We start from the raw sequence: 17,213 nt of genomic DNA on the forward strand, positions 1-17,213 counted from the left end.
GAGGGCAGCACTGCCCGCCCGGCCCGGCCCGCCTCGGCACAACACGGCACGGCCCGGCACGGCCCGCTCGGTGCCGCAGCACGCCGGGAGCTGTAGTCCGGAGCGGGGCCGCGCTCCCCGTGCCTGCCGGGAGCTGTAGTCCCCGCCCGGGCCTCAGCAGCGGGGGGACGGACGGGGACTGCGTGGGGTGGGGGGATGGGTGAGTGGCTCCCTCCCAACAACGGGGCCTCCCGCCCCCCCAGCGGGCCAGGAGGTGGGTGCCGGGGCAGGGGGCGAGGGCAGGGCCGTGCTGGCGTCACGCAGCCCCTTGCACCGGGATCGTGCAGCTCCTTGCACCAGAGTTCTACCAGTTTTACCGCTCCTTGCACCAGGGTCGTGTAGCCCTTTGCACTGCGGTCGCATAGCCTCTTGCACTGGGATCATGCGGCCCCTTGCACCAGCGTCGCATAGCTGCTTGCACCAGGGTTTTACCACTCCTTGCACTGGGGTCACGCAGCTCCTTGCGCTGGGGTCATGCAGCCCCTTGCAACCTGATCACACCGCTCCTTGCACCACAGTTATGCAGCTCCTTGCACTGGGTCACGCAGCCCCTTGCACCAGGGTTTCACCACTCCTTGCACTGGGATGACACAGCTCCTTGCACCACAGTCATGCAGCTCCTTGCACTGGGTCACGCAGCCCCTTGCACGGGGGTTTTATCACTCCTTGCAACATGGTCATGCAGCCCCTTGCACCAGGATCATGCAGTTCCTTGCATCAGGGTCACGCAGCCCCTTGCACCAGGGTTTCACCACTCCTTGCACTGGGATGACACAGCTCCTTGCACCACAGTCATGCAGCTCCTTGCACCAGGGTCATGCAACCCCTTGCACCAGGGTCATGCAACCCCTTGCACTGGGGTCACACAACCCCTTGCACCAGGATCATGCAGTTCCTTGCACCAGGGTCACACAGCCCCTTGCACTGGGGTTTTACCACTCCTTGCACTGGCATCATACGGCCCTTTGCACCCTCACACAGCTCCTTGCACCACAGTCATGCAGCTCCTTGCACTGGGGTCGTGCAAGCCCCTCGCACCAGGGTTTTACCACTCCCTGCACCGTGGTCATGCAGCCCCTTGCGGGGGACGCTGCAGCAGGGGGGAGCGGTGGGGACCAGCACATCCCACTGCACCTCGAGTCCCCCAGTGCACGGCGTGACCCTGCCACGGGCTGCCGGGGTGGCAGCAGGACGGTGCTTCCCTCTCCGTGGCTGGGAGCTCCACGGGACTCGCCGTGGCAGATTTGGCTGGAAACAGCAGATTTCACGGGCGGTCACATGCCCCAGTGGGGTGACTGTCATCTGACTGGGAGGTGGGTGTCAGGCAACCAGCGATGGGGCCCTTGGGTGCCGCAGCTCCCGTGCATCTCCCCGTGCTGCACCTCGAGGACCAGCCTCGGCGCTGGCTCAGGCACTTGGTGCTGGCCCCATCCGTCTGACGCTGCATCTCCTCTTGGGGGGGATCCAGGCACCCCGAACTGGTCACATCTGCAACCCAGGCACGTCTGTCCGTCCGTCCGTCGTCCCCCCCCCCTGCCCCTTCTTCTCATCACCCATCCTTCTGGGCTGCAGCAATGGAGAGATTTATCCCTCAAGAACAAAACCAGGGGGGGGTTCTTCAGCTTGAGTGTCCTCGCCTGACACTTTTTAATCCCTCATTTATTTGCAAATACATGTGGGCAATTCCCCCAGACCTAATGAACTGGGAGCTGTTCACACGCAGCTCCTTGGCGCGGCTCATCCTGCTCTGAACTGGTTCCTGAAGCCTCCAGCGACTGCACCAGTTCAGCCCTGGCGTCCCCCGAGCTGTGGCTGAGCACATGGTGCAGCCTGAATTTCTCCTGGTCATCCCACTTTCCCAGCCAGCTCCAGCAGGGATCCGGGTTCCAATCAAAAGGGTGACCCCAAATTTGTCATTGCTGCCAATCGAAAGGCTCCGCGCTCACCGGAAAGCCCAGTCAGCCCTTGGAAACCTTGAGCATGAACTCAGATTTTGTTGTTTTATTAGGAAGAGCTGTGCCAGATCCTGCTCAGCCGCAGCCCGATGAGACACAAGGCGGTTACATCCGTAGCCTTTTTATTCACTTCAGGAGATTTGGAGCCTACTCATCACTGTACACAGATGCAAGGGAGAATAAAGTCTTGCAGGGACAAATTATCCCACGGGCGATGCTCAGCATCCCTAGGCTGACAGGGCAAAGCCAACTTGGTTGTTTGCCAAGTCGAAGATGGAGTAATACTGCCGGAGGAAGATGTTGCCCAGGATCCAGAGCGGCTGGCCGTTGGTAGAGGGCACGTATGTGCTCTCGACTGCAACGGTGCAGATGCCGTCGTTCTGCCGGGGGAAAAGGAACACGTTTCAGTGCCAGTGAGGAGCACAGGAGATTTGTGTTTCCCATGCCTTCACGGCTGCTTTGGCCCGGAGCAGGATTAGATCCCCCTTACAGTCACATACAGGCACGCAAAAGCACCGTGAAATTAGGTGCTGGGAAATACGGCACTCGGGCTGCTGGAAGCTTCTGCGTTTGAAAAGAAACTCCCGACTTTCTCCTGAGCAAAACTGCCCTACGAGGTTGGGAATGATAAAATCACACCTACGTTTAAGACATAGATAGAGGGTGGCAGCGACAACTGGGTTCCGCTGATGCCGAAGTAGAGGGTGGGCATGCTCGGGACGCTGTTGCAGTCAACGACGTACTGCAAAAGAAGCAAAGAGGGGCAGAGGGGTCAGGACCCCCTGGGCTGGGCACTGTCCTTCCTCTGGCTGTAACCCCAGCCATGCTCCCTAAGGATCAGCACAGCTCTGACTTCGGTGGGGCTGTGCTGATGTGGGTTTAACATATTTGGAAGAATTCCCATTGCAAGGGGAGATAGAGCTCTGCAGTTTTGCTCCAGAGATGCCAGGAGCCCTCCACAGCTCAGCATTACCACCCAGACACATCCTCATCCCATGGCATCAGCCCCTCATGGGCACAGGGCAACCTTCCCACCTACCCCGTAGTCATTCTCCTCTGCACCCAATGCCTGCAGGAATTCTGACATGAATTGTGCTGGGATGGTCAGCAGGAACGTCCCAGTGTCCACAATGCCATGGCAGCCTTGGCTGCACCAGCCCGTGCCCGACTGCCCGATGGAGAACCTGGAGACAGCAGCAGAAAAAGCATCAGAAAAGGCTCCCGTGCCTCCAAGATCTGCTCCAAGCCATCGTGCAGCGCTCACTCCTCAATGCCGATCTTCCAGTAGAGTTCCTGGATCACAGGAGTCCATAAAATCTCCCCAGTGTACAGCTGCGAGGCAATCCCTCCGAGGACGACTTCCCCACCGTACTCATACGTCGGGTTGCTGGAAAGACACAAAATTAAACCCTGAATCAGGCAGGCTGCCCAGTGGCAAGCGGTGTGTGGGGAGAACATGCGGATGGAGAGTGGGAGAAAGGGTGGGATCCAGGCTGGCTCTATGCAAGAGGGAGACCTGCTGTCAGAGGTCCTACCGTGAGAAATAAAAGCTGAAGATGGGTTCTTTGAGCTGGTTCTGCTGCATCATGTTCTGCAACAGCGTGTTGTAACCACTGATGCCAACGCCTGGGTAAGACATGCCCAAAATCCCATCGAAGTCCTGGTAGTAAAAGGGACTGCTGGGCTCATCCAGGCTCAGGCCGAACTCCTGGTTCCTGACGACAATGTTCTGGATCTGGAGGGAGAGGAAAGATGCTGGGAGATGATTTGGGACATCCCCCTTGACAGCAGCATCCCACCAGGGAGTTTCTGGGGAGAGGCAGGGGTGGCCAGGCAGGTCACAAAGGTAAGTCTGCACTGAGAGGTGCTGAGCTCTTCCCCAGATGGGAGATGGAATCGGGAGCAGCCTGGCTCATAGTCTTCGTGCCATCACCATTATTATTTTGTAAAACCAGCCACAAAAAAGCGTTTTGCCTCCGTTAAATTGATTTAAAATCACACTTCCATTGCACGCAAGTCTCGCAACAGAACATTTCTTCTGGCCCGTAATGACAAAGCTCAGCCATCAGTGTAAAAAACAAACATGGCCAAAGATATTTTGTCACCCCTTAGCCCAAAGCAGCGATGAAAATCCCAGGGGATTCAGCCAGAGTCAGTTTGCGGTCTCTGAGTGAGTTTATGCAGACACGCCATCAGCTCTGCATGGGAGGTCCAGGCACTAACAGCCAAAACAAGAAGGTACTTGCAGCTGCGCCGTAAATTTTTACAGAGATTGGGCTGATCACCACCACCGTCCCTTCTTACCCCCGTTACAGCAACACACCGATGCAACCCGTCACTTACTGTCACGGTGTCGTACCCGAGCGCCACCGCCACGTCACCAAACCCGTAGCGCAGGGTGTAGGTCACGTCGATGCTCGAGAAGGTGGACGACATGCTGCTGTTGAACCTGTTATGATTCACTGCAGGGAGACGTCACAGCCCCCAGGTCACATCCTGCCCTGGGTTCAGCATCCCGGTCCCCACACAGGCAGAAATCCCCAGCAAGGAGCTTCACAGGGAAGGGGCTGTCCCAAACCAGCCCCGCCGGTGTCACCGGGCAGAGCAAACACCAAACCCCACCGGCTGTCCCCGATTTCCCTGTCACAGCTCCATCCCCAGCACGCAAGGGATGTCTGAGTGCACCAAAGGGTGAGGAGCCCTGGCCCCCCAGCTCTGCCGCGTCCCCCGAGGGATGCTCACCACAGGCTGGATCCTGGCAGTAGGTGGAGGGCACCCACAGGTTGGCAGAGCCGGTGTCAAAGATTACCAGGAAATTTTGCGGGGGGGTCCCGATGCTGATCTCCCCAAAGTAGAAGGACTGTGAACAAGAGCAGGGGGGTGGGGTGGGGGGTGTCGGTCTGTTTCTGCCTGTTTCTTTGAATGAGAGTTTTCAGCTCTCTGCCCTCTGCTAGCTGAGAAACCCAAACTGCCCAGGGGTCGTAGGAAGGGCTCATAGTCCTTGAGTGCACCCAGGGTGGCTAAAGCACGGAACGGGGCAACGATTTGCCTATGATACAACAAAGTCAGGCTGGCAAGGGCAGCCCTGCCCTATAGCCATCCCACTCCACTCTTTCTGCGAAGGGAAATCAATTCAGGATAAGCCGTGCTGCCTCCTGCCTTTGTCTCCCAGCATCACCCAGCCCTCGGAGCCAGGCTACGAAGCACAGATCCTGCCCATGCCCAGCGCAGCCCCTGGGCTTGGGAGTGGGGATGGAGCAGAGCCGCCTGCTGCGGAGCTTCCTGCGGGCAGCCGGGAGAAGAGGGGGAGCATCCCCAAAAACCAGGGCTGGGCGACCCAGAGGAGGAAGGAAAAGCTTTACTACTTACATGCAGGTAGTTCGTTAGCGCTTCGTAAGTCACAGCATTACTGAACTGGTATTTCCTACCGGGGTCACCTTTGAGGTTCTTCAGGAAACCCTCCGGCACCCCCTTGTCCCTCATCAGCTCCCTCATGGACTTGCCTTTCCTCAGGGGGATCCTGCGTGGGATGGAGATGGCGGTGAGAGATGCTGGGTGGCCCCATCCACGCCTGCACCTCCGCGTGCTGAGGGCCAGCCCTGCACCCTCGCACCCAGCCCAGCCCCAGGGCTCACCTCACCACCCCAGCTCCGAGCTGGAAGCAAAGCAGGGCCAGCACCAGCCACCGCATGGCTCTGGGTGCCAGTGGCTCCATGGCAGCTCCTGCACCGCCTCGGCCGGGGCAGGGTATATATAGCCGGGAGTTGTGCTCAAGACACCGCTTTCCTCTATCGCTGCGCCCAGCCAGCACCAACGCTTGCAGCGCCTTTATCGCCGCAACCGCCTTGATTGTGCCTCCTTACCCGGCTGCTCAGGCGCCAACACACCAGCCAGTACCTCTGATACCGAGACCAAACACGGGATATCTGATAAAAAGCAAAATTCTGTTGTTGGCAAGAAGTGATTTCCTCTCGCCTTCAGCACCAGCTTGATCTTTCCATAAAGCAAAAGCAAAACACACCCTTTATGGCAAATGGAAATTTATGACGCTGGTGTCCAAGGTCGGGCAGGAGCAGCCCCGCTGCCCTTTGCTGCAGGGCACTTGCAGCCTCCCCGGTCCCTGCCAGCGGTGGGGATGGGTCCCCTCGGAGCCTTGCTCCTTCCATCCCAGCTGCCGGCACTGGACCAGTGCTTCGAGCCTGTGGCAGCTCAGGAAAGCCCCCAGCACCCCTTCCTCCTCCACGGCATCCTGATGGATCTGCCTTCGCTTGGACAGATCCTGCAGGGAACAAAGGCAAGAGCAAAGACCAGCAGGGACATGGCCAGCCTTCACCTGTCCCCTCCTGCCACCGTGGCTGCCAGAGCTTCAGCTCTGGGAAACCTCCCATGTCGCAGGAGAGGAGTGCCCTTCGCTGCTATCCGCACCCATCTAATCTCCGTCTTGCTGCGCTCGGCCTGTGTCAATATTTTGACACAAAGCACAGAGGAGTTTGTGTCCTTTCTCCGGTGAAATGACAGAGCTATTAATACATCTGATAATGAGCTCCAAGGATAAAGAGCTTCTAAGAAATGAGTTCGGATTCCAGGAAAGAGTGGTGTCACCTGAGCCTCCCCCGGCCAGGGTGTTCCCTGTCCCCTTCGGCCACAGACCATGACTCCCAATACTCTGGCTGTTGTTTTAACTGACTGAATAGCCCCGTTTCAGGATTTAGGGGTCATTTGGATGTCAGGGTTAACCTAATCTGGCCTCATATTCCCACTATGATGTAACGACAGGACTTTGTTAAACCTTTTCCAGCTGCAAGGAAGATCGGTGCCTTCCCAGATGCACCCTGCTGAGGTTTCCCAATGCCCAGCAAGACTGACCAGCCCCACAGCTTTATCCTCGCCTGGTTGGAGCGATTGCTTCAGCCCTGCAAGCACCAGCAGCAGCAAGAGACAGGATGGTGTGTCCCTGCATCACTCCAAGGTCAGCACAAACTGCAAGCAAAGCAATGTCCACCGCCACCGGCTCGCTCTGTATTTGCTTGAGTAGGTGCTGGTGAGCATCCCCCTGGAGTGATGTAGCAGCAGCTGGGGGAGGATGAAGCCGTCCCATCCCGCTAGGGACCCACACAGCACTGTTAGACCTGATGGCACAGAGCAGAACCAGCTTTTTGTGGAATCCCTGGGGGAACTCCTCTCCCCGGGGCTGTGGTCGGTGTTTAAGACCAAGCCCAGTGACCTTTTCTTTGTGTCCTGCCCCCCTGCACCGCAGCCGGGTGTATGGTGCTTGTCACCTGCAAAGCAAAACCCTTGCAGGGGTCAGACCCTCGTTCTGGGCTTGTCCCCCCACTGAGGACAAGTGGCTGTATTGCGGTTTTGTGGCAGGTTTTGGTAATGGCGGGGGAGGGGGGCTTCTGTGAGAAGCTGCTAGAAGCTTCCGCCATGCCCAAGGGAGCCTGTGCCAGCCGGCTACCAGCTGGACCCGCCACTGGCCAAGGCTGAGCCCATCAGTGCCAGTGGCAGCGCCTCGGGGATAACGTGTTTGAGAAGAGGGAAAAAGCCCTGAGCAACCGCAGCTGGAGAGAGGAGTGAGACTGAGTGAGAGCAGCAGCCCTGCACCCCCCCGGGGCGGCGCGGGGGGTGCTCCAGGCGCCCCAGCAGAGGTTCCCCAGCAGCCCGTGATGAAGACGCTGATGAGGCAGGCTGTCTCCCTGCACCCATGGAGGTCCACGGGGAAGAAGATCCCCCCCCCAGTTCAGAGAGGACCCCATGCTGGGCAGGGGGATGCCCGCAGGGGGCTGTGACCCACAGGCAGCCCACGCCTGGGCAGGGGGATGCCCAAAGGGGGCTGTGACCCATGGGCAGCCCATGCTGGAGCAGCCCCTGGCAGGACCTGTGGCCCCGTGGAGGGGAGCCCAGGCTGGGGCAGGGCTGGGGACCCCCCAGGGACCCCCGCTGGGGCCGGCTGTGCCTGGGGGGCTGTGCCTGGGGGGGGGACCCACGCTGGAGCGGGTCGTGAAGAACTGCAGAAGGGCTCACGCTGGAGGAGGGCTGTGAACTGACCGCAGCCCCATCCCCATCCCCTGCAGGGAGCGGGGAGAGAAATCAGGGGTGAAGTTGAGCCCGGGAGGAAGGGAGGGGTAGGGGGAAGGTGCTTTAAGCTTGGTTTTATTTCTCATTATCCTACTCTGATTTGATTGGTAATAAACTAATTTCCCCAAGTCGAGTCTGTTTTGCCCACGACAGTAACGGGTGACTGATCTCTCTCCCTGTCCTTATCTCCACCCACGAGCCTTTCGTGATCGTTTCTCTCCCCTGTGCACCCAGGAGAGGAGCGACAGAGCAGCTTTGGTGGGCACCTCGCCTCCAGCCAGGCTCAGCCCACCCCAGCAGCCCCCCGCTGGGATTTGGGGGACCCTGCTTTCCAAGGCACAGAGTCTGCAGCCCCTGGCTGAATCGCACGAGCCTCACCGAGGGGACGGGGCTGGGCGGTGGGATGTCTGTGTACCTAAGGGCTCGGAAGGTGGGCTGCACCTTCTGCAGGAGCTACCCCAGCACCAGCGTGGAGAAGGACCAGCAGCTCCTGTCCCTGCACCCCATCAGGCTGTGAGCTGAGCTGCAGCTCGGAGCCCACTGCGCTTGCCAGAGCCACCCCTGAGGTCAATAATTCACGACAGATAAAGGCTGAGACTCAGTCCCACAGCTGTTAGGAGTTGACAGCATGTCATACCCCTTTGCAAAAAACATAAATACTTCGGCTTTGGATTTGAAGCAGCCCAGGGACAGCCTCCCCACCCCTTTCCCCATGCTGCCTCTGCAGAAATCTGCCTAGGAGTTCATCACGGTGCTCAGCTTGCTGGAGAAAGAGCATCTGAGAGATGCAACCCACCGCTCCGCGCTCAGTCATCACTCAACAAACTCAGGTCACAGACAATTTGGGATGTTGCTGTTTATTTGTAACGGGAGACCGTGAGGGCACACTTAGACAGAAATCCTGGAAGGACAGGGAGCCATGCAGGCACATAAAGGAACATATGTTCCTTTAGGCTACAGGAACCCAGTAGCGCTCCAGCAATGCTGCCTAAGGTGCGTTTGGCCTGGAGAGGGGCTGGATTTTGCTGGTTTTTTCCTCTACGCTGACTGGGCGAAGCCAATGCGGTTGTTAGCCATGTCAAAGACAGTGTAATACTCCTTGAGGAACACGTCACCCAAGATCCAGAGCGGCTGCCCGTTCTGGGAAGGCAGGTAGGTGACCTCAATCCCAAGAGTGCAGTACCCGTTGTTCTGTAAAGGGGAAATAACAGGGAGTCAGAGCCTCCAACAAGCACCAGGACCCCGCCAGCTGGGCTGCGGGGAGGGAGAGCATCACTGTCAGGGAGCACCGGGTCCTTCCCAGGCCCCCAAGGGCTCGGCAGGATGAAGCTGCTCAGCTAATACTTACGTTCATGACATAGGCAGAGGGGTAGAGTGGGAGCTGAGCTCCGTTGATGACGAAGGTGATGGCGGGCATGTTCTGCACCTCATTGCAGTCAACTGCGTACTGCGGAGAGAGGGTGGAGAGGAGGTTATGGCTGGAACAGCACCCGCTGTGAGAGGAGAGGGACCCCCCTATGTGGGGGTAACACACACTTTATCCCCTGGCAGTGCCGTGCTGCTCCGTCCTTCCCCGACATGCCTGCCATACCGCGTTCTGTAGGTACCACATGAGTTTTGTGGGACCTGGTCAAGCCCACAGCTTCTGGCTCACGTGCAAGCCTCCCCACCGCTCCCCGCGCATCTCCAAAGCATCCCCTGCACTTACACCCTCACTGGTCTGCTGGGCGCCCAGGGACTCAACGAAGATCTCCATGTAATTCTGGGGCACCGTCAGCAGGAACGTCCCCGTGTCCACGATAGCCTGGCAGCCCTCGCTGCACCAGCCGGTTGCTGACTGCCCAATAGCAAACCTGGGAAAACCGGGAGAAGGACATTACTTGAAGCACCCACTGGCACCTAATCCTGTCTTGGCTGGATCTGTAAGTCTGGGATGCTCTGAAATACAGTGCTAACCCCTGCCTGGAGCCCACACCTGCCCGGTTGGACCATGCCCATCAGGTACAAACACAACTCACTCATCAATTGCGACCTGCCAGTAAAGCTCCTGGGTCACCGGTGCCCACATAATGTCCCCATTGAAGAACTTGGTGTCAACTCCTCCGAGAACCAGCTCTCCCCCATAGTTGTAGGTGGGTTGGCTGCAAAAAAAACAGAGTCAAAACAGCAGATTGGTAAATTGGTGCGATAGGCATGGGCTAGCCAGGGACCAATGCACCAGGAACCTGCGTGGGGACGGGCAGAGGGACACCGGTGCACATAGGACGTGCAGAGGGGCCCCAGCAGAGCTTTACCGAGAGAAATAGAAGCTGAAGATGGGCTCGGTGAGCTGGTTCTGCTGCAGCATGCCCTGCAGCACAGTGGGTGTCCCTCCCACTGCCAGCGAAGGGTAGGCCATTCCCATGATCCCATCAAAATCGGCGTAGTAGAAAGGCTGGGTTGGCTCGCTCTCACTGAGCCCAAACTCCTGGTTGGTGACCACGATGCTCTGGACCTGCAGGGGACAGGGATGCCAGGTCAGGCTGCCTGCTTGGGCAAACCCGAGCAGCCGTCGGATGGGACAACTGATGCTCTGACAGCCCAAAGAGCACACTGCAAGGTCATAGCTGGTGAAAACATCACCAGGCAGCTGGGAAAATTAGCAGGAATTGCATTAAAACAAAGTAAAACCCCAGCTGGGAAACTGATGGTGGCGATAACAATTTTATGTTGGTTCTGCCCATCTCAGGCCCTGGTTTGCCAAAGCCTTGGCTATGTGAGACGTGAGATCTGCCCTCAGGCTGTCCCCCAGGCTCCTGCCATCGGGGCAGCCAGCTGGTGCTGGGGACACAGCACCCAGGAAGACGAGGACGGCGTGGGATGCACTCACTGTCACTGTGTCATAGCCCAGCATCACTGTGAGCGAGCCGCTGCCGTAGGAAAGGGTGAAGGACTGGCCGTTGTTGACGAAGGTGGAGGAGTCACTGGGCTGGAATAACGCGTGGTTGGCTGTGTGAGAGAGGAGGGCAAAGCTGCTGGCACACGCTCGCCTGGCTGCGGTGGGCTTCCACCGCTGGTCGCTCTGCCAGGATAACGCCTGGCAAAGCGGCATCCCCGACAGGGAGCAAGTCCTGAAGAGCAGAACAGGCTGCTCCTCTGCCTGGAGGTTATCCCTAAGGCAGGGTTTGCATCCCAGTTTTGCCTGCATCCCTCTCCAGGGAACAGCTGGTGTGATCACCACCCCATCAGCCACCCAGCGTGAGCAAAGCCATGGGCAGTTACATCCCCATCGCTCTCCCGCTGGCACCCAGCTCCATCAGACGAGCTCTGCCAGGCAGCGGGACATCAGCTCCGCGATTCCTAGCTTTGCTCTTCCCTCCACCCGGCCACGGAAAGTCAGGCACAACCACCAAGATTTCTGCACTCCGGGGACACCCACAGCTGTAGGGATTTGGCCACTTCCATCAGCCAGGCACGGAAGGGCAGAGGGCTCCGTGTTTCCCAAGGAAGGCACCAGCTGGTACCGGTAAGCAGCAATCCCAGAGGGGCGTGCTGGGATCATTTTTGATCTGGTACCCTGATTTCCCCAACCAGGCTGTGCTGCTGGGAGAGCTCTGGGCTGCGTGGTTGCGATACCAGGGTTGTGGTACTCACTGCACGCCTGCGACTGGCAGTAGACGGAGGGCACCCACAGGTTGGAGGAGCCGGTGTCGAAGAGCACCATGAAGTTTTGGGGGGGGGTCCCGATGCTGATCTCCCCGAAGTAGGAGGACTACAGACAAGAGATGGCCACAGGGTCAGGGACAGACCAGGCTTTTGCCTGCCAGTCCTGCGGTGGCATCCCAGTGCTTTGCAGGGCAGTGGGGAACACCAGGCTCACTCCTCCAAATCATAAAGTTGCCAGGAATGGACTGAACTCTCACTTTTTCTCCCCAAAGATGTCATATTAAATATTTATTTTGTCCTGTCTTTTGTTACGTACAGAAAAGCATCGCTTTTCACGGCTGGGGGAAAAACTTTACCAAAGTCTCAAGTAGAAGCTTAAAAAAGAGTGGGGAATAAAGCAGCCTCTCACTCCTGGAGGCTCAGGGATGAGCAGATCGCTCTGGCAGCGGGGATGGAGGAAGGAGGAGGGAGCGCGGTGTACGGACAGGCAGGGACAGGGAACCTGCGGTACTCACATCCAGGTGGCTGGTCATCGGCTCATACACGACATAGTCCTTACTGAAGAGGTATTTCTTAGCTGGATCATATTTGATCTTCTTCAGGTATTCATCCAGCACTCCAGCCTCCCTCATCTTCTCACGTATAGACTTGGCTTTCTTCAGTTTGATTCTGCAGAGAGCAAAAAGAAAAAAAACACCCCACCAAAACACAGCAGGAAATCAGGAGATTTGGGCATTTTCAAACAGTCAGTTCTCTGAGCTCCTTTGAACCCTGCCATGATGACTGCCCTCCCCTCATCTGCCTTGTGCACCCCCAGGGGCTGCCCTCCCAGCACGGGATGCAGCCTGGACTAGGACCACCGTGATCTGTGGTGGTGCAGGAGGCCAGCTCACACCCGGTTAGGATGCTGAGCATCCCTGGGGATGCAGTGCAGCCCGTGCAGCTTACGACTGCAGCCAGGCTCTGCCATCTCCCCTCTCCCCACTCATTCTGCCGCAGGACACCCACCTCACCAACCCCTCCGAGAGCTGGAGGCACACGAGAGCCAGGATGAGCCACTTCATGGTGCCGGAGTTGTCTGCTGGTCCTTGGACACCCTCTCAGAGACCACAGCAGCGAACCAAGCTGCCCAGCCTCCCTGGTTTTATACTGGGAAGCAGCGACACCCCCTCCCTTATCTGCTGACCTCCATTTTCCATTACCACCAGGCGCACCCCCAGCTTCTTTGTATTTTGGGCCACGGGGATTTTGAGGAGTTTGTGTCCTTAACGAGGCGCTTCGGTGAGAATAGAGCAACACACACCTTTGACGGCAAGAACAAATTGTTATCATCCGATAAGAGACCAGCTCTTAGCGCAGCAAAGAGAAGAGTGACCCAAACATCATGGCGGTGGGGCGTTATCTGTGTTTGGTGAAACCTGTTTAAACCATTTCCCCCCTCCTCCCCCCCCCCAAAAAAAAAAAATGGTGCTCGTGGCTCTTGGTGTAGGATGGAAACACATCGGACTTTTGGCTGCAGTCTCAGCCACCCACCTGTGGGGACCTTCTGGCGTGGAGGAGGGATGGCTGCTGGCGCTGGGGCTTTTCCAGGGCACGGCGCACAGAGCCGGGCCAGCTGCTTGTCCCAGGGGTTTGCTGAGCCTGGGAAGTTTCTTCTCTTGTTTTCCCTTAGGTGGTTGCCAGTGCTGGTCCGCCTTCTGCTCTGTCCTCCTCCACTTCTCCATCAGCCTCCCAGTCCTTCATTATCCACTCTTCCAGGTACAGCTCATTTCCATATGTCGCACACCTCACTCCTGCTTCTGCTTTCTTACTCTTTTGGACAGAAATCACCTATTTTTCCTTTTTAAATTATTTATTTTATTTTGTGGAGCAACCGATTCCCCTTCCATCCTGCGTTAGAAGGCAGGTGCTGTGCCTCCCTGCATGGGGGAGGTTTAACCCCCTCACCGGGTCCTCACACCAGCCCAGAAAGTCAAGAAATTCCTTGTTTGCTTTTTTTTTGGAGGGGGGTGGGTGGGTGGGGAAGAAAGAACCACAAACACAGACCTCCCAAACTGCCAACAAACACCCAAACAGGCCAAAACGTTTTGGGTTATAACCCAAATATTTTCTAAGAAATGGACCCAAATGTTTTTGGTCATAACCTAAATATTTTCTAGGAAACAGACCAAAACATTGTTTGGTGATAACATAAATATTTTCTAGCAAATGGGCCAAAATGTTTCCAGTTATAACCTAAATATTTTCTAAGCTTCCTCTGGCACTGCTTTGCATCCCCAAATCTGAGCAGCCTGGCTCTTCACCAGAGGGGAAATCGCGTTCCCCGTCATCTCCTGATAGCCCAGCGTCGCTATCGCTGCACTCATCCCATGTCAACGCGCTGCACAGATTCCATTCCCTCGGGAGCACCGGGGAGTGTGTGTCCTTTGCTGGATATTGAGACTATAATAAAGCAATTATCTTGTTTGCTAGCAGGATTGATAGAAAGATCAACTTATTAAGATTGGATAAAAAGCAAATTCTGGCTGAAAGCAAAGAGCAGTTATCAAAACGTCAATATACCGACTGTTATCTGCCGGTCCCCACGGGGACTCAGCCTTGCCAAAAGACAAAGGAATAAGGTGCCCTCTACAGCACACAAACACATTCTACTTGTGGCATTTCTTGACCCCAAGTTAGACAGCGCTTGTTTGCAGAGGCGTTTAGTCTAACGGGACTCAAGGAATTACAGTTTCCAACATCACGGATCCCGTGTCCCCACACGGAGCAGGACTCGGCCAACAGCACGTACCCATGCCGCCCCAAGGCAGGACTTCTCCTCGGGGCCAAGCTCCGGGCACTTCTCTTTCTTTGCTTTTGGTTTTTTTCCTGTGTTGGTGCAACGGCCCAGCCCATCTGCAAACAGGTCCAGCCCAGGGAATCCCAGCTCTCCCAGCTGAGTAGGGATCCCCTTTGCGTCCCATGGCCAACTCCACCGCCTTTCCCGGGAGGGCAGGGCAAAACACGATGAGCCGTGAGCAGCAGCTGTCCTGGCCAGCCAGAGGGATTAAGCACTTTCAACGTGATCCAACCAATCCTATAAAACCAGCAGCCGCTGCAGAGGTGGGCACCCTCTCCACAAAGCCAGCAGCTCCCAACAGAGCACTTTGCAGGATTAGAAACGGGCTCTAAAGTGGGATCCAGCCCCCCCGCCCCAAGACCCAAAGATCTCTTCTGCCTGCAGACACCACTGCAGAGCCACCGGGGGACAGAAACCTTTCCAAAGACATTGCCACCACCCTGAATTTCCTGGTCTGCTCTAGGTTCTGCTTTACCCATGACAAAAACACAAAGAAGCGACTGGTCCCACCTCCAGGACAATTTACCACCCCAGTTCCTGCGCCTCTGCCCCAGACACAAGCTATTGCTATTTACCTCAACAAACAATAGCACAGAACTTAATAAATATGAATATGGGATGCACAGGAGCTTCTCCTGGTCATTAAAGCCTGTTGTTTTCTTAGGCACTTTGTCAGCTAAAACCCTTCCTGAAGGTGCCAAATCCCATCTGAGTTAATGCTCCCCCTTGAGCATTTATACAGTCTTGCTTTACACAGTTAATTTAAAATAACATTAGACATATTGCCTGGCACACAACTGCTCTCTGCTTGGGTTCTACGACCAAGAAAAGCTGTTGGTGGAAGCATGCATGTGTCCAAAGCAGCTGTGTTTATGATCTGCACACAAGCGCACACGTACCCTTTACTCAGTGCTGCACGGGCTGGTTTTAGTGTTTTATTTCCAAAACAGAAGTTATAGATGAGCAGCTTTCATCCCGCATCAAAATTAGTATCCCTCTTTTCCCAAGCAACCCTAAAACCAGCTCCTGAAATAAACCATTCAGCTCCAGGTCTAACATTTAACTTCCCAAAGCAGGGCGAGGATCAGCCGGTTCGGAATGATTTTCTCTTGCAGGCAGTTTCTGAAGAGACCCTCCGGTCCCCCCCTGCTCAGTCCCAGGCCCCAAGCTGATCCTGGAGCTCTGCACCACCTCCTGAATACACCCCAGAACGGTCCCCACCTTCCTGCATCAGCATCCACTCAGGCGTTAGAAACGCGCTCATCACAAGAGATTTTCCCACGACGCTGATGACTATCCTGAAAACTCCAAGTCAAACACCAGTGGCAAATGCCATGCTATTTTCAGGCAATTTTCTTAGAATCATAGAACATTTTGGGTTGGAAAGGACCTTAAAGATCATCTGGTCCCACCCCCCTGCCACAGGCAGGGACACCTGCCACCAGCCCAGGTTGCTCCAAGCCCCGTCCAACCTGGCCTTGAACATTTCCAGGGATGGGGCACCCACAGCTGCTGTGGGCACCCTGTGCCTCACCACCTTCACAGTAAAGGATTTCATCCTAATATCCAATCTAAATCTACCATCTTTCAATTTAAAGCCATTTCCCCTTGTCCTATCACTACATGATCCAATTTCTTTCTGAGAGCCCCATCCAAGTCTTCCTAGAAAGAGAAATTAAATTCATTGTGTTTTCCTGGGGTGGACACCATAACATGGGGTTATCAGCGGTTGCGTTACCTCCGTTTCCTTTCCAGTTCTTGCATTTTAGAAAGTCACGGAACGATTCTGAAGCAAAGAAACAGACGGGTTTGGGTTGGAGAGCCACCGCACGCGACAGCACGCTCACTTCGGAAGGCACAGGATGGCCCTAGTAGCTGTTCCGAAGTCGGTTGCTGTTGGGGAAGTGTTTCTGGGAGGAATTTTCTAAGCCAAGGAATGAAACTGTGCATGTAACCACACGATTAGTTCTCATTTTTGGAAAAAAGCAAATCAACTCTTTGCAGAGCGCTGGCAGAGAACCCACAGAAAGGCTCTGTGCCTACAGCAGATCAGCACAGCCAGGGAGAGCAAAGCCAAATCTTGTTCAACATTGGAAAAAGCACCTCATTCCCACCAGCCCCCAAATTCCACCATCTCAAGCCACTAGCTTAAATTACCCATGGTGGGAACAGAACATCTTAGAGGGCAGGGATGCCAGAGACCACGAATATTCTTACTTTGTTCAACCGACATTCACGGCACATCGATTTCCAAGGCAACTTCACGATTCCCTCATGATGCTCAGCTCCGTGGAAACGATCTACCCCCTCATGACCAACCACCAGCGATGGCTCTGCCCCGAAGAGAGACACCATGAAAGAGCCCGTGGCTTCAGAGCCTCAGCTCCTGTATGACATGGGCCAGAGAACCTCACCCAAACATTTCTGTGAGTTCAGCCTCCAGCTGGAACAAGCAGCACGTGGAATTGTCCTGCAAAGATACCCCTGGGGTCACCAGCCAACAGAGAGGGAAAGGTTTCCGTCTCTGCATACACGTTTCTTGTCATTTAATTTTTAAGCCTACTGCAGGTGGAAGACAGCACCAGGTAGAACACATAAGGACATAAGACATTATTCCCTCAGGGAGACCTAAAAAAAACAAAGGTTGCAAGAAGTCC

General features: G+C 56.0%; 2 protein-coding genes across 2 annotated transcripts; both read right to left on the bottom strand.

Moving 5' to 3' along the window:
- Positions 1–69: 69 nt before the first annotated feature.
- On the bottom strand, positions 70–5,727 carry LOC308054580 (pepsin B-like). Its single transcript, XM_080367649.1, has 9 exons — positions 5,630–5,727; positions 5,364–5,514; positions 4,737–4,854; positions 4,338–4,456; positions 3,530–3,729; positions 3,259–3,381; positions 3,034–3,178; positions 2,638–2,736; positions 70–2,374 (listed from the first exon to the last, which is right to left on the bottom strand). Exons 1-9 carry the CDS (start codon positions 5,707–5,709, stop codon positions 2,222–2,224), a joined length of 1,188 nt encoding a protein of 395 aa, XP_080223775.1. The 5' UTR covers positions 5,710–5,727; the 3' UTR covers positions 70–2,221.
- Positions 5,728–5,742: 15 nt separating this feature from the next.
- On the bottom strand, positions 5,743–17,200 carry LOC308054579 (pepsin B-like). Its single transcript, XM_080367648.1, has 9 exons — positions 12,726–17,200; positions 12,233–12,386; positions 11,706–11,823; positions 10,942–11,060; positions 10,367–10,566; positions 10,091–10,213; positions 9,781–9,925; positions 9,421–9,519; positions 5,743–9,263 (listed from the first exon to the last, which is right to left on the bottom strand). Exons 1-9 carry the CDS (start codon positions 12,779–12,781, stop codon positions 9,111–9,113), a joined length of 1,167 nt encoding a protein of 388 aa, XP_080223774.1. The 5' UTR covers positions 12,782–17,200; the 3' UTR covers positions 5,743–9,110.
- Between the last annotated feature and the right edge of the window lie 13 nt (positions 17,201–17,213).

This window comes from Falco punctatus (genome assembly GCF_963210335.1).
Source record: "Falco punctatus genome assembly, chromosome: 17".
Classification (NCBI taxonomy): Eukaryota; Metazoa; Chordata; class Aves; order Falconiformes; family Falconidae; genus Falco; species Falco punctatus.